Raw genomic sequence first — 25,702 nt, 5'->3', positions numbered from 1 at the left:
TTTTAGTAAACAGGTCCATGGACTATTTTTAACCTAGCCCAAAATAATGCCATCTACAGACTTTGTTCCAAACTAGCCCAATTTGTTATTTAAAAAAAAAAAAAACATGACCGTGGCAACAATGTACTGAAGTTTTTTCTCCAGTTGTAAATACTGGAACTTGCTTCAGGTTCAGCTCTGAATTTTGCCAATTAAGAATGGCAAAAAAAGTTAATTAATGTGCTGTTTCATGTTGGTCACTGTGGACTTAATTTTACTCGTTGAAGCTATGAATGTTGGTTAATGCAGATGTTGACTTTTTGGCTTGTTTGGTTTATTGTTACCATCAATTCATATTAGTGTTAGTCACTTTGCTATTGTTACTTATAGTGTATTAATGTTGAAGTTCATGGATTGTTCATGTTGACTAATATTAACCAGTGATCCTGACCCCTTCTGCTCTCTGGACCTGCCTGATCCATCCTGATATGCTCTACTTCTGGTTGGAGTTTTCATCAGTTGGAGATCGCTTGGTGCTGCTGGGGGTGGCCCCACATGGACAGCCTGAAGATCATTGTGATTGCTGGGGATGGTGCCACTTGGGGACCGTTGAGATGGCTTTGGACTGCGATTCATATGGACAGTTGTACTGTGATGGCTTGGGACTGCGATTGCTGTGGTGGCTTTGGGGCTGCAGTTGCTGCGAGCAGTTTTGCACTCAGGTCTCCATCAGTGGACAGTGAAAGGGTTCAACAAAACAGACTTCATGTGAAAACTGTAATCAGTTTCCTGGTTACACAATTGCACTATTTGTCCACGTAGTACACAGTTACAGAAGGGATTTATTTATTATCACACTATCCAGTGTCACCCAGATGAGGATGGGTTCCCTTTTGAGTCTGGTTCCTCTCAAGGTTTCTTCCTCATATCGTCTCAGGGAGTTTTTCCTTGCCATCGTCGCCTCTCGATTGCTCATTAGGGATAAATTCATACATTAACAATTTATATCCGGAATGTATTTATTTCTGTAAAGCTGCTTTGTGACAATGTCCATTGTTAAAGTGCTATACAAATAAAATTGAATTGAATTGAATTGAATAATGTATTAAATAATTAAGCAATATTGCACCAGCAAGAGTGTGGTTATACTAAATATTGGCGTAGGCACGAGCCCAAAGGGATGTACTGTAGTGACCGTTTCAAACTAGGAACTAGGAATTTTATGTGGTGAACCCAGACGAGCGGTGCGATACACACAGTGAAACGTCCCAGTGCGGTTATAGGAAATATAAGCACTCTTGGAATGCCGCTTGAACGGTCAAATTAGTGGACCGGAACAAACTGTTATATAATGTCAGTTAAGGGAGCCTTAATGGAATGTGTTACCATATAACATACCTAATAGCTAGGTTTAGGTTTCAGGGAAAGGTTTGATATTATTTGAATTAATTTGTATGAAATCCAACAAACTTATTCGTGCTCTTCTTATGAATAATGTATGATATTGAGTTTAGTGCAAAAATAAGCAGTGAAGGGGAGAATGACAATAAAACTGTTGAGCCATGTAGAGAAAGACCAATAGAGCTTATGTAATTGGCAAAAAGAGCCAAAAGTGGTGCTACACTGCCTCATGAGAGGAAATAGACAATGATTGCATGCTCCTTGGAGTGGGCTAAAATAACATAAAGGACCAAGTAAAAAGAGTATAACTTTCTGTAGTCTGCTGAAAGCTCAGTTCAGCTGAAATGTGTTGGTGCTCTGTGTCTGAACAGTTAATAAATACTTTATGATTTGCACTCTACAGTGCCTTGTATTTTTTCACCATAACTGATTCTTTTTGATATCTGTATAGAGCATATTATATGCTTTTTACTCTGTTTGTTATTAATTAAATAATAAGCCTTAATTATTAATTCAAGAGCTTGTATAAGGTTTGCAGTTCACCAGCATCACAAAAGGCTTAGTTTAAAAAAAAAAGAAATCTAATCATTTCATATTGGGCCAAACAGTGTGACTTGCCAAACGATGCTTTGATTCACGTGTTTGATTTGATTCAAGTGTAAAATGTTCATATAGCACAGATGTATGGAAAGTAAAGAAGTCACCATTCCCTGCCTGCTAGACAAAATTTGTAAGCAATAGACACTGAATTAACACTCGCAGAAGGTACTGAACACGGGGGTATTAGCCTCAACTCTTTGTTCTTTCTACCTTCACCTAAATGAAAATAATAATATAGGAACATCATTAAGGTGTGTAATTGGACTGTTGTACCTTTGCCGAGACATTTACATTGCTTGTACCTTGAATAAAGAAATAGATCTGTACAGTACCATTTTTTCTGACAGTGAGCTTATTATTGTATACTATCACACTCTGCATACTAATTTGTCCTGGTTGGATGCCACTGCTTTTTAAAAATCAACCATATCACATGTCTTTCATTGAAAGTCGTCCTACCTGGCTAATTGTCTCCAATGTTTAGCAAGCTGTGCTTGTTTTGGTAGCAGGCAACCTGCGATTGTACCCCATGCAGTTATATGCCTAATGATCTCATGAATATGAAATAACAATCAAACAGTCCGCGCAAATTCCAAATGATCAAGAATATCAAAATAACCCCAATAGGTGATTGTTGCACTTGAAATTTAAAATATTTTAATGAAATGAATAAGCATATCTTGTTTTTGAGTCCACTTTTAGGGCTGCAGATGTGACAATATTTGAAAATACAAAGTCATATAGTGCACCACATGCATTTCAATACTCTCACATAATTATATTAAATCTGATGAAATGTTTAACATTAGATTGTTTTTTATTTTGAAGCTTTGACTTTATTTCTGATGAGAAAAATGAGCCCCAGCGACAGAAAAGCACCACAATCTTTACCGGCTGTGTGTAGCACTTGACTAATTTTGGTCATTACTCACGAGGACTCATGTAGTCAGCCCTCCATTACTCAGCCATATTTGAGCTCTCAGACACATTTCTTTTGGTAACAGGCAGCGCTAATCGGTAAAGAGAGACAAGAACCTTCAAGCTGAAGGATGCCATGAGTCAATCGATTAGATATAGATGATCAGCACAGCTCAAACAGATTTGTAAATTCTCCCACTGACACAAATCTCTGGACTCACACAGATTAGAAAACTGACATTAAATCGATATATGTCTAAGCTCTTTTGCATGGAAGGTTTGCATGTAAGGCAGAAATGCTGAATACAGAAGAGACCCACACGCAAACACAGAAAGCATGAGTGGGATAGATTTGGAGTAAGGCAAGTCTTTAATATTGGTATTGAACACTTCTGTAAATGACACTGATCAGTATACAGGATACAGTAATACAGGATCAGTATCTAATTCCACTGTACTGAGATTATGAATATACATTTTCATGTGTGAGCTAAAAAGCATATTAAGGTTTGTAAACTGAGGTTACTTAATTGGAATGGCTTCTGTAAAAGTGTGAATATTTAAAATGCTGAAAATCACTTTTCTTCATATTTGATGGGAGGCTAAAAAAAAAATAATCCACTTCGTTTTTTATATTTTTTATTTTTTGTATTTTATATGCGCCTTCTCAGTCACTGCTGATGAAGTGTTATGGACACGTCAGCGACACTGGCTAAAAAATATCAGACCCTATCTAGGGGTGTTTCACTCTGTGTAATCACCTGACACAACTGCCACTGATAGGCTGCATGAATTTACAGTCTGGGCTAGAAAGAAATCAGCCCCAGCCTCACTTCTGTGTATTTTCCTTACAACCACTGGTGGTGCAGTTGTGCTTCATTAAAAAAAAAAATATCAAAAATGAAGACATTTGTTAACAGCAAATAATCTGATGGGTTTGCAAAAATATAACACCTTATACGGATGTCTTTTCATTTTTGAAAGCCAGGGTGGGAGCTAAGCCCTGTTAGCTGATTTACACAAGCAAATGCTGCTCATAATCAGTTTAATCATAATCAGTTTAATGCCGCATTAGGGAAAACATTTTCACTGACTCTTAGTTTACACCCATCATAACATATTAAGCAGGGATATTTGTAATGTCATTAGCATTATTATTGAATCAGTGTAATAAGCAGGACCTGCCAAAACAGTTGAACAATGGAAACTATAATCAGGTTACAAATTTTAAATAAAGGCTGGAAGCACGATTTTTGCTTGAAAGTCTCTTTGGCACCAGCAAAACCTGATCTGTCACTGTGAATGCACCGAAACCTGACCTGATCTTTAATGACTGGCACCTTGGGTCTGCGATTGATGAGAATGTATATGCTGTGTGACAGAGTGAGTGTAACTGTAACCTCCTCTTATTGATTTAAGGCAAACTGTCAGATCTTGCACCTTGTGCATACAGAGCACTCTCAGAAAAAGGTACTTAACTGTACTTTTCAGAATATAAGTGCTTGTCACTGCAGTGGTACCCATAAGGGCATTTCTTTTATACTTTTAGATAGAGGACAGAGAGAATGTAATGTAACTATAAAAGTTATTTAAGGTGTATAATTGGACCTTAACATTTACATTTACATTGCTCTTACCTCAGGGAACAAAAATGTACCTGTACAGTACCATTTTTTCTGACCAAGTTTTTGGTCTGCATCCATTACCAAGCCCTGAAAGGAAACATTTATTCACTACATGTGCTGCCAAATTAGCTTATGTAAGGACTGTTTATCCACTTCGTCTTTGCTCAGTCTTAGAATACTGTCACATTATGTTTACCTACATTCTTCCTCAGGTCTGTATGCTTTGCTTTTTCATCTTGGTATTAATCTGGTTTTAGATTTTTAGTTTTTTGGGTTTATTTTCCCCTTGTGGAGACTCAGTTTAAATAATTTTATATATTTTCCTATCAAGTCTATCTGTGCCTGTATGCACCACCATGAGCCAAACTAATAGAGATCATAAGCATTAAGGTAAGAGCTTAAGTCCACCGTTAATCAGCTCCTTGCTAAATAAACATGCCAGATTGATGCTTGCAATCACATTAACTCTTCACACACACTGCACTCATTAAGGTAAACACTCAGTTGGCACGGAACACCAAAACACTTAGGTGCTAATCTAATGTATCTTATTGCTTGTTACTAAAACCTGATGCCTGCACATTTATTTGTCACAATTAATTACATTGTGAATGCATAAACCCATAAACTGACACCAGAAATGCTGTTTTTCATGTGAAAGCACAACCTGTTTATATAAATACTCTTGTTATAAACTCAAAAACTTCACAACATGGCACTTTAACTAAATTAAATGCATAGGAGCTTTATTGATATTGAGGGAAATTGCAGTGTTACAGTCATGAGAAAACAACACAATCCACACACAGGACATATATTAATATTTACAAGGCTGAGAAGTAAGAGGTACGTCTTAGTAGAGAATTAAAGATATTCCACAAACTAACTAAGTATTCCACAAACTAACACCAATAATAAAGTTTAAAAAATAAATAAAAATAAATAAAGGTTAATGAGACGGTTACGATGGATCTCATTCATTCATCTTCAATAACTGCTTTATCTTGGTCAGAGTCATCCAGAGCCTATCCTGTGAACCATGGGCATGTATTCCTCCCTTGATGGGATACCAGTCCATGCACACACACATTCACAGCTCAGAGCAATTTAGTATAGCCCATCCACCTCCTGGCATGGTTTTTTTGGGAGGTGGGAGGAAACAGGAGAACCCAGAGGAAACCCAGGGGGACACAGGGAGGATATACAAAACTCTGCACAGACAGTAACATGAGCTGAGGACTGAATCGGTGACCCTGGAGCTGTGTGGCAGAAACACTACTCACTGCACCACCGTGCCGCTCTGCAGTGGTTCTAATGACTCTAATAAGGATGTAAAGAACAAAAGTAGATGAGCTTGATCACTACCAGGAAGCAGTCTTGTTTAGTTTGAAATTTAGACTGAAGTCAGCAAATATACAAAGTTCTTGTACAACACTAATATGCCCCTACAGCTTATACATAGTGCATACAGTACAACATAAGAGTGTATAGAGGTCACAAACAATTTAAGGAGAGAGAGGTACATGTGTGGGGAAAAAAGTATTAAACAAGTTTGAGATAATATGATACGAATAGTGCAAATTATGTAATGATATAGAACATACAATGTAGTGCAAGTATACACAGAGGTATAAGGACGATCACAGAACAATGCAAAAAGATGCAATAAATAGTATGTAGAATAGGGAAAAATATAAAAGATTAATAAATAAAGATGATGCTATGTAATTAAGCAGCGCATTTGTAGTGAGGTTTAGTGTAGTGTAGGCACACAAGGCCAGAATCAGTTAATGCCTGTTGTTAGGGATCCTAAGAGAGAACAGACATTATTTTGCCTATGTGTATAATAAACCATGCATCTTATCTGTCTTTCATCTGTATATGTAAGTATGTGTGTGAGTGCACTTGTTTGTGTAGAACATGAATGTACAGGGCTGTGATCTTTCTGCTCATGCACTCACTCAGCCAGGAGCCTGCTGCAATTTAGATTACATTATGATAGGAGAAGAGAGGGAGGGAGGGAGAGAGAGAGAGAGAGAAAGAGAGAGAGAGGGAGGCAGTGGGTCGGTTGTTGGCTTTGTGAGTTGAGTTGATGGTTGAGTGTACACCAGTGTGACAGGAGCAGATGCTTAGATTCCAATTTCTTCCACAGAATTTGATTTAAATGTAAAAATTAATCACATTATTTAATCATATAAGACTATAAGCCGAATCCACCATATATTAGTGGTCCTTGCTCCAAGAACATTCTTGCAGTGGAGATTGAAATCAATAGCCATCCAATCACCTGTCTCCACTTTAATCTGGGGGGTATTTACCGATTCATGGACTCAGTCTTATTTGTTTAAATGAGCAGAAAAAGATTTCTAATTATCAAGGTTTAGCTGTATTTTCTGTTTAATGTGATCTAATATGGCAGAAAGCCACACAACTGAAGTGAGTAAGATGAGCAGGTGCTGTAACATCTGTTTAATTATCTGAACATGGAATTATTTACGAATTATGGGTCTTGTGGGCTTTGATTTTGCATTTCCTCTGAAAATCTGCGGAAACTCTCCTTTCAGTAGTACTTTAGGTTTTGATTTTTCAGAGACAGAAATGCCTCCATTCCTCAGTGACCTTGTCTGACCCTACCGAGCTGCTCAGATCCTCCATCTACTTCTCCATCAGGAATGAGTTGAATTAGATGACCTTTAGAAAGCATGTACGTGCACACACACACACACACACACACACACACACACACACACACACTAAAAGTATAGTATTTAATGGAGAAATGACGTACTGACTTTTCAGGACAGAAAATCACACATCATACATTTTAGGTTGCTATGTTTGCTATCCATATTAAAATTAGAGATATTCTGATATGAGGGTTATTTGCAGATTTATCTTATCTTAGGTACTGCTCTGAGGGCCAGATGTACATGCATGAGACAGAGCTAATACTGTAGATAATCATGCAAATGATGCAACTGTGCCTGGGACTGGCTTGAGTTCCAGGGTTTAATAGGTGCTGTGAACTGGCTCATATGCCACTTTCGTACACAACACACATTTAATTTTGGACAGAATTCATCTTCTTTGCATCTGAAACTGGGTGCATAAAACATTCATCTGGCCCTGAATGTCCTGAAGTACTTATACATCCATTTGCCTAATGTTTCTTTGAAAAGCATTGGTGGTTTCCCCTTGGCTACAATAACAGCCTCTTCTTTTTCACATTAGATATTGGGGTGTTGATGTGGGGATTTAATTCCATTCAACCGCAACAACTTTAGTGAGGTTAGGCATTGATGGGTGTTCAACTCATACCCAGTAACGAGTTGTAGGATGTAGTGTATCCTTATAGCTGTAACGGTTTTGACACTTTATGCACATTACTGCTAGTTTCATCATGCTGCCTTCACCCACAGACACTATTGATTCATGTCTGAATGTCAAAACCTGCAGTGTATGATTTGGACAGGGGTTTGTCTTTTAGCTCTGGTCTTCCTGAACAGAATGTCATTCAGTAGCTCAAATCATGATAATGTAAAAAATAAACATATGATACACCTTTATAAATTAGACCTTATTTCACTCCAGCAATGTTTCTCCAGTAGCAATTCTTCATGCTGGCTCATCTGTAATGATTATCTGTAAGACTTAAAACCTTAACTACATGGACCCGTTGACAGGTCCAGACTTACTTTCCATCATTTATCCATCATTTATCAGACTCACAGTATGATAAATGAGGACTGTCAGTTGCCCAGCTGTATGACTGGAAAAAATACTACATACATGGACAAAATACTTAATTTTGTGAGCATTTGCAGAATTTTATACCACAGCAATACTGTGGTCAGAAGCTCTGACAATAATTCCAACTGCATGGTTTATATTAATGAGCTCATTTTAATACATTTAGTAACAACTTACAGAGGGGCTTGTATGGTGATCGCTCCACATAAACTGTGAGGAGATGGAAGGAGTCCAGTGTCAGTGTTTGTAACAGCCAGAGGTAAAGCTGAAATGTTAAGGTCTTGGACATGAGAAAGTCTTCAGGACAGAGGATTTTGTGCTTTCTAGTTTTCTTGTACCATAAAAAACTGTATTTTTTGTCTTATTAATTTCAAAAGAAGGAAAAAAAGAGAGGCTGGTGAGGGAATGACTGTTTGTGTCTTGTGGATGTTCAACAACATGAACCATTAAACTATAAGTGAATAAAACATTGTTCTTTGATTAATAAATTATGTATGGTATCACACCACCCCATCATTGATTATTTTCTGATACCAGCACAACCCATTGTGTTTTATTCCTTGTTTAAAACACATTGGAATGCTGGATGTAACATTGTTAAAGATTGGTATACACACACACACACACACACACACATATATATGTATACATATATACAGTATATTAGTACTGCCTCTTGTTGATACATATTATCTAATAATGGTTGTGCTAAACACCTCTTCTAACTTGTGCTAGAAATTCTACTGAGCTCTTATTGCTAGGTGACAATCTGAAAACTTTTATAAGAAATAAAGCTACAATCGGAGACACATCATGAACAATGAAACTTAATGGGTATTTCAAGATTGCTATGGATGAATGAGGGATATAAAAGATGTATATAACTGATACATAATGGTCAGCCATGGGGAATAAGCCCCTATGGTGCATGTGCATGTGTGGGATAATGAATCATGTTTGTCAGTGGCCATCTTTAAAGAGGTCTTTTTGCTAAACATGTATAATACACACACATATGTGCCTATCACCTTGGAGCTGGGGAGAGCAGTGAGATTCAGGAAACAGAAGTTTCTCTCTTCTCACATTGAAATTCTGTCCCATTAGGATATATTCCTTATTAGTAGTGGTAACAAGTTTAGATTATGTATTCCATCAACAAACAGAGATAACACTATGTGAACGTCTCTAAATGAGCTCTATGCATGTGTTGAGGAAGAGAGAGAGAGAGAGAGAGAGAGAGACATCACGAGTATCATTGAATTGTTGAGTGAATTGTTCTGAGTGGATTCAGACTGATCTGTATCAGGGATGAAAGACGTTATGTCTTGTCGTGACATGCAGCACTGCTGTGAGTGAGTGACAGGCAGTGTTGAGCTCTTCATGATGGCACAGCATGAGTATTTGTGGCCTGGGAGATTGTGCTGTGAGAATGAGATTGCTATGAAGCCATAGATGGAATCTATAGCAACACCAAACACCAGCACCATGAACACCCCCAACACCAAACAACAACACCAAATAACACCACCAAACAACACTGTCAACACCAGCAAAACCACCAACACCAAACAACACCACCAACACCAAACAACACTGTCAACACCAGCAATACCACCAACACCACCAAGACCAAACAACACCACCAACAACATTACATACTTCACCAACAACACCACTCTCATCACCAACACCACCAACACTAAACACCACCAGCAACAGGAGTACCACTAACAACAACAACAACAACAAGCCCAGTCACTATCATCACATACCATCACTATCATCAAAACAGCAGATGCTGGTAATGAATACCTGTGAACTCAAAAGGACTTGCTGTGAGAACTAGCGCGCTTGGAACTAGCACCATGGACAGCACCACCCCAACACCATCAGCAGCATCAGCTCCACTACCACCACCAACACCACCACCAAAATACTACTACTACTACTACCACTACCACACTAATAATAATAATAATAATAATAATAATAATAATAAACTATTTTAGACTGAATAAAGCGGTATGCATAAACGAAGTACTTTAAGTGCAGCACTCGTATAGGTTTGTGTGTGTGTGTGTGTGTGTGTGTGTGTGTGTTGGGGGGGGGGGGAGCTGAGAGAGAGTGAGAGAGAGAGAGTACGCGTGAATGTGAGACAGAGTGTGACTGATATATATATATATATATATATATATATATATATATATATATATATATATATATGTAGAGAGAGAGAGAGAGAGAGAGAGAGAGACAGTGTGTGTGTGTGTGTGTGTGTGTGAGAGAGAGAGAGAGAGAGACAGAGAGAGAGTGAGTGTGTGTGTGTGTGTGTGTGTGTGTGTGTGAGAGAGAGAGAGAGAGAGGTCGAGCTCCCGCCCCCTAAAGGAGCATCATCATCACCACACGCTGCTGCTTTCCTGGTAACGTCTGAATTCTCATAACTGTCTCTGCTGGAATTAAGGAGAGGGAGAGAGCGCGCGTGAGAAGAAGAAGAAGAAGCAGAAGCAGAAGAAGGAGAAGCAGAAGAAGAAGAAGACGTTACCGTTCATGATTAGCTGTAAATAGCGCGCACTGGCCGCTTCGGGACGCCACGCGCGCTCCAGCACAGCCCGGCTCTTCTGAACACGCTTAAACAGAGCCGCTCTCCTAATCCGGTGTACTGTTCAGTGGTGTTTTGTTATTTGAGGCTTTGGGGAGATCTGGCACAGTGAAACTGCCTGCTGCAACCACAACACCGGCCGCGGGATTTAAGGATGACGGCCACCAAGGAGCAGCAGATCCAGAGAGCCAGTGCGCAGCAGGACGAGGTAACGGGAGTGAAAGAGAGAGAGAGAGAGAGAGAGAGAGAGAGAAGCACTAGCTGCTTCTTACTGTCATGTTTAGACACTGGGTGAAATGGGGCTTTCAGAGTCTTTCCTTTTTCTCAGTGCTCTGAGTGCGCTTAGACAGTCCTGCGAGGTTAGAAAGTCACTCTTGGCTTTTCCTCAAAAGCGCAGCTGTATTGCAGGAGGTGCACAAAATCTTCAGTCTCTGATGAAAAAAGAAAAAGCTCAGTAGCGCGTATGAGTCGTTGCAGTTGTTTAAAGATGTGCAGAGCGGTGCTGCTGGGTTCAGCTCGCGCTTGGCTGGTAGCTGTTGCTTTGCGCGCTATTGTGAGAGCATGTTACTGGACATGGTTGAGCTCCGGAGGCGCAGATGTCACTATCAAAACAATCAGCGGCCCTCAAAGCGCGTTCTGGGCTCCACGCTCTCGGAATGCTAATCCCCTCCGATTTCTAGCCTGGGACCCTGGTGTGAACGTGTCGGGCTGAGCTGAGCTGAACTGCCGACAGCATGCTTCATAAGGTAGCCTTGTAAACTGAGCGGTGGCCTTACGCGAATGCGCACAAGTCCAACCTGGCGCAATCTTTCTCTCGTGCACTAACTAAAATAAATTTGAGCTGCATATTAGCATCGATCCCAGGCGAGAGCAAAGTCTGAAGCTCATATTTTTACCCTCTCATCACTTAGTCTGAGCGTGCAGCCTAGTGGAGGGGCTCAGCAAGGAAATAACATCACCTGCCTATTCCCTACAGGGCCTTTGGACGTGATTCAAATCGCGAATAAAACAGTGTTAGGGCTTTTTCGGGATCCTCAGGACGCAGTGGTGCTGAATAATTGATGGTGCGCTGTTGTAAATGTTTCACCGTACATGATTATTACGTTGTGCTCGCTGTCGCACCTGCGCATCCGGTCTCTCCGTGCCGCAGGACTTAGAGCAAGGCTCTAATAAATGTTTGATAGAGGCATCGAGGCATTCCAGGGACACCGCGGGCTCCTTAAACACATTGCGTCTTAAACACACCCCCATCTTAAACACATCCCATCTTAAACACACCCCCATCTTAAACACACTCCCATGTTAAACACATTACATCTTAAACACACTCCATCTTAAACACACTCCATCTTAAACACACCCCCATCTTAAACACACCCCATCTTAAGCACACTCCATCTTAAACACACTCCCATCTTAAGCACACTCCATCTTAAACACACCCCATCTTAAGCACACTCCATCTTAAACACGTCCCATCTTAAACACATTACATCTTAAACACACTCCATCTTAAACACACTCCCATCTTAAACACATTACATCTTAAACACACCCCCATCTTAAACACGTCCCATCTTAAACACATTACATCTTAAACACACTCCATCTTAAACACACTCCCATCTTAAACACACTCCATCTTAAACACACTCCCATCTTAAACACACTCCCATCTTAAACACACCCCCATCTTAAACACACCCCCATCTTAAACACACTCCATCTTAAACACACCCCCATCTTAAACACACCCCCATCTTAAACACACTCCATCTTAAACACACTCCCATCTTAAACACACCCCCATCTTAAACACACTCCCATCTTAAACACACCCCCATCTTAAACACAGTCCATCTTAAACACATCCCATCTTAAACACACCCCAGCTTAAACACACCCCCATCTTAAACACACCCCAGCTTAAACACACCCCATCTTAAACACACCCCCATCTTAAACACATCCCATCTTAAACACACCCCCATCTTAAACACACTCCCATGTTAAACACATTACATCTTAAACACACTCCCATGTTAAACACATTACATCTTAAACACATTACATCTTAAACACACTCCATCTTAAACACACTCCCATCTTAAACACACCCCAGCTTAAACACATTACATCTTAAACACACTCCATCTTAAACACACCCCCATCTTAAACACACTCCCATCTTAAACACACTCCCATCTTAAACACACTCCATCTTAAACACACTCCCATCTTAAACACACCCCCATCTTAAACACACTCCCATCTTAAACACACTCCATCTTAAACACACCCCCATCTTAAACACACCCCCATCTTAAACACACTCCCATCTTAAACACACTCCCATCTTAAACACACCCCCATCTTAAACACACCCCCATCTTAAACACACTCCCATCTTAAACACACCCCCATCTTAAACACACTCCATCTTAAACACACCCCCATCTTAAACACACCCCCATCTTAAACACACTCCCATCTTAAACACACCCCCATCTTAAACACACTCCATCTTAAACACATCCCATCTTAAACACACCCCAGCTTAAACACACTCCATCTTAAACACACCCCAGCTTAAACACACCCCATCTTAAACACACCCCCATCTTAAACACATCCCATCTTAAACACACCCCCATCTTAAACACACTCCCATGTTAAACACATTACATCTTAAACACACTCCCATGTTAAACACATTACATCTTAAACACATTACATCTTAAACACACTCCATCTTAAACACACTCCCATCTTAAACACACCCCAGCTTAAACACATTACATCTTAAACACACTCCATCTTAAACACACCCCCATCTTAAACACACTCCCATCTTAAACACACTCCCATCTTAAACACACTCCATCTTAAACACACTCCCATCTTAAACACACCCCCATCTTAAACACACTCCCATCTTAAACACACTCCATCTTAAACACACCCCCATCTTAAACACACCCCCATCTTAAACACACTCCCATCTTAAACACACTCCATCTTAAACACACCCCCATCTTAAACACACCCCCATCTTAAACACACTCCCATCTTAAACACACTCCCATCTTAAACACACCCCCATCTTAAACACACCCCCATCTTAAACACACCCCATCTTAAACACACTCCATCTTAAACACACCCCCATCTTAAGCACACTCCATCTTAAACACACTCCCATCTTAAGCACACTCCATCTTAAACACACCCCATCTTAAGCACACTCCATCTTAAACACGTCCCATCTTAAACACATTACATCTTAAACACACTCCCATCTTAAGCACACTCCATCTTAAACACACCCCCATCTTAAACGCGTCCCATCTTAAACACATTACATCTTAAACACACCCCCATCTTAAACACGTCCCATCTTAAACACACCCCATCTTAAACACACCCCAATTTAAACATAGATCCCACTTTAAACAGATCCCATCTTAAACATAGAGCTCATTTTAAACATGGACTCCATCTTAAACAGATCCTATCTTAAACATAGAGCTCATTTTAAACAGAGACTCCATCTTAAACAGATCCTATCTTAAACATAGAGCTCGTTTTAAACATGCAACCCATTTTAAGCAGATCCCATTTTAAACACAGAACCCACCTTAAGCATAGAGCTCTTTTTAAAACATAGAACCCACTTCAAACTGATCCCATTGTAAAAATAGAGCTCATTTAAAAATAAACCCCATCCTAAACAGATCCCAACATAGAGCTAAAAAAAAAAACCTTTTCAGAATGTCTATTATAGAAGATAGGTCTATTATGTTATGCATTATAGACCTATCTTCTATAATATATCCCATGATTATGTTATATGCTATTTTCATATATATATATATATATATATATATATATATATATATATATATATACAAAACACACATCTTTTTTTTTTTTTTACAGAATAATATAGGACTGAATCTAATGCTAGGATAAATAGTGATAGCTCGTTTTGAATGAATGGGTAGACTTTTTTGACCAATTGCCAATTTAGTGTATAATCACTACTGTTTTCTCCATGTTTGGTGGTTATTTCTTTCTCTCTCTTTCTACCTATCTCTCTCTCTCTCTCTCTCTTTATCTCTGTGGTATTGTGTGTAATTTCTACATTCATTCTACAGTTTACTTACATCAGCTAGCAAATTGCCATTAATTTCAATAACTCAGTATCCGCCAATCGGATATTATTAAGTGAAAAGAAAACATAGCAGACTGCAGAGTGCAGTGTGCTTTCTAAAATTTAATAGCCAGTGTTCCTCTGTAGCCTACATAGACTCGGGCTCATTATGAGATCTGCAGTTTCTGATTTCCGTTTGCAGATCCCAACAGAAAAGGCATGTTTTTTAAAAAAAATTTTTAAAACATTGCACACCAAGTGAGCTTACATTTTCTAAATAGGCTTTCACTAGTACCCGCTTCATAATACCAATTTATTGTACTAAACTTTAAACAAAACATTACTAGGTTTACAGTAATGGTACTTTGAATGACATACACCCTGTGGTTGTGCTATAATATTCAACAAGGGTAAAGTAAAGCCATAATGATTCTACAAAATACTGTAATGATTCTGCAATGCTCGGCCAAAATTCTGCAACGCTCAGCCTCAACACCTGCGAGACTTCAAAACTTCAAAACAAAACTCAAGACACACGTTATTCAGAATGCTCTTTCTCCCAAACAAGCCTAATACTTTCCTTACTCACTGCTTTCTCTCCCACACACAAGCCTAGCACTTTCACAACCTTCTGCCTAACTATCTTTAGCTGTCTCTTGCGGCTTATTCTGATTGCTTGTTTTTATGCAAGACTTTTGTCTCATTCTTACTTTATTTCTTAATTGGTATATTAATTGCATTTGTTTTTATATGATTTTTGATCTCGAACATTGAAGTTCATCAGTGCCTGGCCTCACTAATGCTCTTGTGGCTGAATGAGCAGAACCCCACAGCCACACTGCAAAAATCTAGTAGAAGCCTTCCCAGAAGAGTGGAGGTTATTGTAACATTTTATAATCGTTCCTGCATTTAAAATTTTTTAACCAAAAGACACAAAGTAGTACCTTCTCTGTAAGTGTGAAATGTACTCTTGGATAAAGAGGTATGTAGAGTTTTGGAAAAAGCATTGACATTTATTATGCTATTACTCATGTCGGTCTCAATGATGAGATAATGTGGAAATAATGTTTGCTGATCATATATTTTGACATAAGTGTCTGGAATGGACACCTTTCTTAACAGATGTGCACTTATCCAAACAATACACACACCTACAAAGTAAGAGATTAGGCAGCATTATTGTTTAAGTGGAAGGTTTCTGGTTTCACAGGATGACATCACGGGTTCCCCGTAATGCATTAAGGCTCCATGTGATTGTTAGAGCAGTAAGTTGAATGCAGATGTAGACTTTTAAGTCAGGTGATTTACTTCTTCTTGTGATAGTTTATGTCCAATTATGGCACAATGAATCACTGAACAAGAGAAGGGGGATAAGTTCCTTTTTTAACACTTCTGAAAATGACACACATTCAGTGATCTTCTGACCCAGATATTGGTTGACATGACTGTAGTAAACTCATTTAAACGTAGAGAAGCATGGCACCATTTGCCAGTTGGTGACATTTCTAGATACTGCTCTGTCTGGCTATACAGTGAAACCACACAAAATCTGATTCTAAGTTTACTGTTGCATAAAATTACATTTCTATTGCTGTTCAGTGAAGGATTAAGATAGGATCTTAAATAAGCTAGTGCATTGACCAAGGATTACTGACTGCTAGCTCCTTATAAATTGATTGAATTTAATAAGTTGAAGCCTGAACGAGAAAAAAATAACAGTTGAACTAATGAGAAGTTAAATTAACACTGATTTTACTGATTTCACAGGTTTAGTCATGTGTTGTGATATGTGACAGGATATAATGTTAAAGGCACGACTGTGATGTGTTTTTTTATTGTGAGTGAAGTCAGTAAAAAGCACTTTCTATTCTCTCAACTTTATCTGTCATCAAATAGTGTCACAATTCTGGTGGTTTCAGGTCTGTACACTAGAACATTATATTTGAAATGAAACCTTGACTATGAAGTTAAATGTCACCTGTACTTCTGAATGAATGAGTTCTCAGGTCAACTAAAGGTGAACTAAAGCATATCAAAGACAACCAGAGGCATGAAGGTTTAAACCACTGGAAATATAAAGCAACTATGGAGTTTTTAAGAGCTCAAAAAGAAATGCTCTTGATGTGCAAAGCTGAACACCCCATTGGCCTGTATTTCACTTAGTGAAAACAAGACTGATGGCAGAAGCTCCTGAAAGTAGCAGCGACTGAAAATGGCTCCAATACAAGAGGAAATATTATCGCAGCATCTGGTCAGGTTATGGCCAGTCACTGAATATATATATATATATATATATATATATATATATATATATATATATATATATATATATACAGACATATATAGATAGATAGCTGCAGTGTACTTCAGTAATAATAGTAGATGTAGTAAAAATTAAGAGTAGTACACAGAGTTTTCTGAGAAACAGCAGATGAAGGGCTTGTGTCCAAATCATCCTGGTTCCCTACATACTTTGTGTAGTGATATTTAGTATTGTTTATTGTTTTTAGCTGTCTGAAATGGAATAACAATGTATAACAGGGGGGTGATTCCTATATTCCTATACGGTTCACATAACATACAATACTGTGCAAAACTCTTGTAGAGAAATTCTGTAAAGTAAAGATGAATTTAAAAAAAAGAAGTGAAAAGTTTCTAAAGAAATCAATATTTTGATTGGTCATACTTTCATTTATCAATTTTTTTAGGTACACTGTTGTACTGGTTTATAAGAAAATCACATGGCTGTTCCAAGCGTCTTGGAGAAAGTGCCACATTTCTTTTGCAGACTTTGGCTGTCGAACTTGCTTGTCAGCACCTGGAGGTCTTTCAGATGATGTTTTTATTCTGAAAATGATAATTAACACTTTCTTTAAGGACACCAAAATGAAAAATGAAAATGAATGGAAATGAATGTAATACTTGAAAATAAAAAAATGAACATAGTATTTGCTCTTTTATTCTGACATTTAAGACAAAATCTATTATTATAAATTAGGGTGCCTAAGACTTTTGCACAGTATTGTATGCAAGTATATTTAAAGTTGTAATACTGAACCTTAATCTCATATTAATTCATCCATTTCAGTTACAATGTACCATGACAACAATACAGAGCAAAAATAACAGAAATTGTACCACTGACCAATAACTTCCAGACAGCAATGTTATTCACATCATTTGAGAGCACAGGCTGTGTAATAAAGCGACTAATCGTGTATGTATTTAAGATCCCTGGCAAAAAAAAAAAAAAAAAAGAGCATCTACCAACAGCAGCATCTTACTGTATAATGTCAGTTGGTTGCACAACTGGACAAATAAAACTGTTTTTTTTTTTTGACTCTCTACACTGACACTGTCACTTTCCAGGATGACAATTGTAGGGTGCATAGAACCTAATCTGTGTGTGAGTTGTCCTAGCATGATGAAACACAGGGACACTTTGCCTGGTCTTTTCCATACCTTCCATAGTTTCAATACCTTAACTCCATTGAAAGACACAACTGGCAACTTTACCTGACAGGATTGGTACTGTAATTAGGATTAAAGTGTTTTTAGGATCGGAAATAAACGACACATGACTAATTTTTGTCCAGGTGTCCAATTCATCTAGAGGTTTTAGGTGACTGTTTCAGTGTTTCACTTGCTGTACAAATAATCCCACAATTATTTTTATAGGATTGAGGTCCAGTGATTTCTCTGGCCCGTGTTCCATCACGCTCACTGAACAAGTCACACACAGCTATAGGAATTGCTCCTGGAACATGGGTGTGTCAGTGTGTTTTGCTTGGACATGAAGCACAAAAGGCAACCTCACAGTCTGGCCAATGATCCCTTTTAATGCAAAATTATATTCATTCAGGTGCACAAATTATTGACCTTGTTCAATAAAGCACTGCTATTGGTGCTATGCTTTGTTCTGAGATCTTATGTATGTATGTGTGTACAATAAATATGAGGCTATATATATATTTCACCTCCCAGAGGCTTTTGGCTTTTGCTCTTGTTTGGAGTGCTGCCGGATGAGGTTATGCCAGTGCTGTCATCATGAGCCTCCACTCTCTCAGCCATGCCAAGGAAATTACGCATCATTGATCTTGAAAATAAACATCAAACAATGCATCAGCAAGATATACCTTACACAGACCACAGAGTGCAAGTATTCACTCTCATTGAACTCCACCGCTGACCAGAATATTGTTCACAAAGTGAGTGGATGCATTGATTTGTTTACACATTTAACATATTTGTGTGGGATGAGACATTGTTTTTGCCTGCTATTGAGAACAAATGCATAATCTGAATTTATATATATATATATATATATATATATATATATATATATATATATATATATATATATATGTAAAATCTTTTATCTCAAAGTGATATTCATTTCAGCATAGCTCACTTGGTTAGAATATATATATATATATATATATATATATATATATATATATATATATATATGTGTGTGTGTGTGTGTGTTCTTCTTTCAGAGTGGCTTTTACAAAGTGTGAATATTCACTGAGACAGTTTGGGTAATAAAACCTCTGTAGTGTTAACTAATTGTACCTTAGGAGCAGTGACTGTGATTGTAAATGTGCAGCATAAGTATGTGTGTGAGAAAGCATTGTGTGCACATACTCACAATGAGCTGTGCACTGAAATGTCAGAATCTAGAGAGATTGTACAGACTGTGATCACAGCAGCTCTCCACCAAACTCCAAGGATTTAGAGCTTCAAAGCATTTGAGCTGAGAGCTCTGACCCCCTCATTTCCTCTTACTCTTTGTGAGTCTTACTGTTGCGAATGTGCTGAGAGCATGTTTATGCCATAGCACAACATAACCGGATACAAACCCTTTAAACATCCTCTCATACTCCCACGCTCACGTTACCATCCTAACATCTAACTTCCTAAGCATCTACTGCATTTACGATGCACCACGCTCTCTGACACGTCTGGCTAGATCATCCACATAACACATTATAGATGCAACACACATGCTATAAACTGTAAAATCATACAGTATGACATTTTTCTTGGAAATCTTTTTCCATAAAATTGCAGTAACTCAAATAGTGGGGAGAAGAAAATAAAAACAGATTGAAATCCATGTTGTAAAAGTCGATAGATTTCTCATGTTGGAATGGCAGCATTAGGGCATTGCTGAGGAAGAAGCTGGACCAGGAAACACTGTTCAAACAACACATTTGCTCTTTTATTGGCTACTCACACTTATAGCACAGTAACAGGCCAGTAACACAAAAGAACATGCTGAAGAACACACCACAAATAAACACAATATTACACTCAGATAAAAGCATTAAATCTAACAGAACATCAACTTTACATATGACAGTAATGAGGACAACACAGAGGCTCATGGATATGCAAATTAGTACTTAGTTTTTTTTTTTTTGTTTTTTTTTTTTGAACAATTTCTTCCTTACCCTAAATGTATTTGATGGTTGAGCCAAAAGGTTTGGTTCATTAGGTTTGTAATGGATCTAAATGTAATTTTTGTCTGACATATTGCTTAAAAATTGTTTAAACATAAACGTAGGCATTGCACTGTTAGCAGGTACATAGTGCATAATATTATCTATGATATTTAGTGTTCTGTTCATGGGTTTATAAGGGTTAATTAGGTCAGTTGAGTTTATAACGGTATGATTTTGTTAAATTATGCAATTCATTGTTGTTATAAAAGGACAGTATACTTGTATATGGTATATACAGTATACGGAAATGGTTGAGAGAAATAATAGTTCAAAGTAAGTAATGTAAATGCACATAACATTTCATGCCTGTAGTAATTCAGCAGATCATAACATGCCTTTGTATTAAACATATAGAAATGATGAATATCTGTGCTAATCAAAGTTCTACCTAAGCTAAATTTACGTGTCCTTAAATATGTGGAAGGGTAGATAGACAGGTATTTTGGTTAAGAAATCTGTGAAGGACGGTGACGTACAGAAAGCCAAAGCGCCTCTTACTGCTATAATGAATGTGTGGCTAGTTGTGGAGGTTGTGTGACTTACAGCTGTGTGTGGAGCTGGGTCAGTGCTATTTTCCTGCTGAGATCACAGCTCCTATTGCATCTTGTGATTGCTGATGAAAGAAAGTCTTTAATGATATTTTTAGTTTAAACCAGTAATTGTGCAGTCATGATGTCGTTAATTATAATCACAGTCAAGCGGGATTTTCTGAAGAAGTTTTCTCAGAATTTTTCTGAACTCCAGGCACGTTTCTACTCCAGCTTGTGACCTCTCATCTAGTGTAGTATAGCATTCTGCTCTCTGTGCTGAAAATCAGAGTCTGAGCAGGAGAAGCATATCAATGCAGGGATTTAAATATCCCAAGATGTGTGCTGGTGAGCAGCTGATTCCTTATATGAGATTGCAGTACATTAGCAGCAAGAAGAATATCACTGACCAGTCTAATGATCTTATAACTGTATTTCATTCAGTCTCCTTTAAACCTGTAAAATGTTTTATATCGTTATTGCTGAACGTACAAGAAGAGACATGAGTGGTTTATAAAGCAATAAGTATTCTCGTTTTCAAAGACAATGTGAAACTGAAATCAGTACTTTTTTTTCTGTAAAATGACACATTTCCAAGTGAAACGAGCTCAGCATTTTCACTCAGTGATGGGGTGGAGAGTGAGTGGTAGTGTATAATTGGTTAATACTTTTTACATGATCCAATCATGACAGTTAGAGAGTGAAAAATAGCTTTTTAATGGAAGATTACACACACACACACAATTGATTGAGTGATTGATACTGATGAACTGATGAATCATGCACATGAACAGTAGGCAGCAAAAAAAGTTCAGTGAAAAAGTTCAGTTTTGATTTTTGGATGATATGGGGTTGTGTGTGTGTGTGTGTGTGTGTGTCCACTCAGACATTTCAGTATAGCAGACTTGATATATGCTAAATGCTAGAAAACAGGTCCAGACTCAATGTTATGTCCAGACTCAATGTTAAATGCTAATGACTCAATCCTTTTTTCTCTTTTAAACCTCAAACACAAAGCACACGACCTGTGCGGAACTTACCTTTTTCTTTGATATTGAATACAAAAATGCTAAAAATTCACATCATCTAACAGACTGAATGCTAGTGTCACAGAGGTCTACTGTGCTCCGCTCGTTAGTTAAAGTAGATATTCACTCTGAATCAGCTTCTTTCTCAGTATTCGCGTTCATGACGGCTGAATAGGGATTAAGATTTGATGCGATAATAATAATGGGATGTTGGAATGGCAGTAATGAGGGAAGGAGGAGAAAAGATTAATCCTGTGTTAGACAGTAATCTTTCCGTCCACTCGCATGTCTGACCATGCACTCAGCAAGGTCGGACGAGCGGACGCTGGCTAAAAATAGGTTACTTATTAACCGCACACACACACACACACACACACACACACACACACACACACACACATACACACACTGTCACATATCTATATGCATAGTAACTTAGTTACACAATGACAACCACAAAGGACAGGGGATTTATGGAACTGTCTGACATTAGCCAGTTCACATTAATCCAGCTGTATATGCAATGAAGAGGAAGGTCAGTGCTGTAGAAAATCCTACATTCAATATTCATTGGCAGCGATGTTAACAGTAAAGCATGAATGTCATGTCATGAATGCCTAGTGAAGGTTATAATATGAAAAATTAAATTGAACACAATTAATTCTGAACACAGTAATTCTATATAGTAATTACATCAATATACACTGCCAGCAGGGGTGGAGGAACTACTGAGAAATTATACTTAAGTGAAATTGAACGTCATATTAGCGAAACTTGAAACCTGAACATGCAAATCAGATGGATTTCATGCCTTCTAGAAAGGCAAAGGAGATGCCTCATTTTATACAAATCTTAGCTTGCTCCAGCATACTGAAACATTTTACTGAGGTCAGGTCAAGTGCTCATGCTCATGTTCTGCACTGCAGTCTGGTGGCTTATCCAACTTCAAACGCACACAGATAGCTACAGTGCTAACTACGTTGTGTAGCATGAAAAGGTCAATACAAATGTTGAACTTGCATAATTTGTGAGTTTTTTCTATGCTGATGAACTTCATTGGAGGCAAAACTGAGCCCATTTGATTGATGTGTAGTGTACAGTCATTGGCTGGATGTGAGAAGAACAGACTTGCGTGATTTGTAACAATTAGTTTGAAGGTCTGCAAAAAAAATATACAGAGTAAAAGTAAATCTTTTTTCTTGGAATGTAATTAAGTAAGTGAAAATAATATTACATATAGTAATTAAGTGCAATAACTGAAATGTTGTCCATCCCTGATTGCCAGTCAAAATGATTTGACTATCCTATTTACTGTATTTTAGCACTTTTGTTTAAATGACCTCATTTTAAATAATCTAAAATTTGAAAATCTAAGCAAGGAATCAGTATGTAAAACAAGAAATGTTTATTATTAAATATATTGGGAATTGAGAAATGTTAGAAATGACTTCATTTTATTAGAACAATCCAGATCTAATATAATTGGACAATGCCATAATCTTTATCACAGCTTTATGTTTTACACTTAATACTAGCAATGTGTATAAATCTTTTTACTATAGGTTTCATGAGTTTACACACCGAGTGTACCTGTCTTTAATAAAGCATTTATTTAAAGTCATGTTAGGATCTGAGAGAGAGGGGTTATATTTAGTGGTTAGATTTTTGTATTTAACTGCTATTCTGTCTAATTTTATCTGTAGCAGTTATATTGATTAATCTGTAACATAAACTCCAGGTTTTGACTGTCAGTGTGCATATAGCTGCAAAAGGTTTTATATTATTTTATTTTATTTCTTAAAAAATAACACAATTTTTAATCAAACTTATTATTTTTGACTAAACATTATTATTATTATTATTATTATTATTATTATTATTATTATTATTATTATTATTTAACACTATTTTCAATCCTGGTAGTCTGTCATTGTAACTGAACAGCAATACAAAGCAAACACTTAGTTGTTTGAAGCATTTTTCAGATGTAGCAGCATGCCGAGTGTTAGATTAGATTAAATCACCCTTCATTAAATGACAGAAACATGTTACTGAATCTAAATGAACCCAGTAATTCTGTGTTGGCATGAAAAGGCATTTAACTAAAAATGCTGTTCATATTCCATTTATATATCACATACAGTTCTGCTCTTGCCAAATCACACAGCTAATTACGAATGCAGTACAAACACCAGGAATTAATTGGGTGGTGAAATTATAGAAATTCTTGTTATTTTGTCTTTTTGTGAGCGCCTTGGATTTGAAATGAAATAATGATAATGAGGTTTAAAATCAATATTATAAAGTCTTCTTTAATGCCTGGGAGTAATGGATGAATCCTCTAGGAATAACAACCCTTTTACAGTCCTTATATTTCAAATGTATTTGAAAAATAGTCCAGTGTTTTCTCAAACTAATCTTTAGCTACAGTATCTGTAGCATATACATCGCTCAGCCATAACATTAAACCATTATAATGGGAAATATTAAATATTGTGTAGATGCCCCTTGTGCCTCCAAAACACCTCTGACCTGTTGAGGCATGGACTCCACAAGACCTCTGAAGGTGTGCTGTGGTATCTTGCACCAAGATGTTAGCAGGAGATCCTATAAGTGGCGAGGTGGGGCCTCCATGGATCGGACTTGTTTGTCCAGCACATCCCACAGATGCTTGATCAGATTGAGAGCTGGGGAATTTGGAAGCCAAACACCTTCAGCTCTGTCATGTTCCTCAAACCATTCCTGAACATTTTCTGCAGTGTGTCAGGGCACATTATCCTGCTGAAAGAGGCCACTACCATTAGGGAATACTGTTGCCATGAAGCAGTGTACTTGGTCTGCAACAGTGTTTAGGTAGGTGGTACGGGTCAAAGTAACATCCACATGAATACCAGGACCAAGGTTTCCCAGCAGAACATTGCCCAGAGCATCACACTGCCTCCACCGGCTTGCCTTCTTCCCATAGTGCATCCTGGTGCCATCTCCTCGCCAGGTAAGCGACGCATGCACCGGACCACCCACATGATGTAAAAGAAAACGTGATTCATCAGACCAGGCCACCTTCTTCTATCACTCCATGATCCTTCTTCCATTGCTCAATGGCCTGTTCTGATGCTCACATGCCCATTGTAGGTGTTTTCGGCTGTGAACAGAGGTCAGCATGGGCACTCTGACCGCTCTGTGGCTACACAGCCCCATACACAGCAAGCTGCTATGCACTGTGTGTTCTGACACCTTTCTATCATAGCTAGCATTAACTTTTTCAGCAGTTTGTGCTACAGTATCTCTTCTGTGGGATCAGATCAGACGGGCTAGCCTTCGCTCCCCATGCGCATCTATGAGCCTTGGGCGCCCATGACCCTGTCACCAGTTCACCAGTTCTACTTTTGTTAGGTACTAACTACTGCATACCAGGAACACCCCGGAAGACCTGCTGTTTTGGAGATGGTCTGACCCAGTCGTCTAGCCATCACAATTAGGCCCTTGTCAAAGTCACTCAGATCCTTACACTTGCCCATTTTTCCTGCTTCCAACATATCAACTTTGAGAACTGACTGTTCACTTGCTGCCTAATATATCCCACCCCTTGACAGGTTCCATTCTAATGAGATAATC

At 38.1% G+C, this 25,702-nt stretch overlaps 1 protein-coding gene across 2 annotated transcripts in view; it reads left to right on the top strand.

Annotated features, from left to right (window-relative positions):
• LOC113525964 (inactive dipeptidyl peptidase 10) overlaps window positions 1-25,702 on the top strand; it is a 90,075-nt gene that overhangs the window by 21,426 nt on the left and 42,947 nt on the right. Inside the window, exon 1 of one of the 2 annotated variants that reach the window (XM_026912666.3) lies at window positions 10,649-11,080. The exons of the other annotated variant lie outside the window; for it this stretch is intronic. Within the exon in view, the coding sequence (XP_026768467.1) occupies window positions 11,027-11,080 (54 nt within the window). The 5' untranslated portion in view covers window positions 10,649-11,026. Of the gene's footprint in view, window positions 1-10,648; window positions 11,081-25,702 lie in introns of those variants that run through there. 2 annotated transcript variants of the gene reach the window in all.

The sequence above is a fragment of the Pangasianodon hypophthalmus genome, chromosome 5 (genome assembly GCF_027358585.1).
Source record: "Pangasianodon hypophthalmus isolate fPanHyp1 chromosome 5, fPanHyp1.pri, whole genome shotgun sequence".
Lineage (NCBI taxonomy): Eukaryota > Metazoa > Chordata > Actinopteri > Siluriformes > Pangasiidae > Pangasianodon > Pangasianodon hypophthalmus.
The sequence above is the reverse complement of the archived record's forward strand: the minus strand, read 5'-3'. Positions and strand labels throughout refer to the sequence as shown.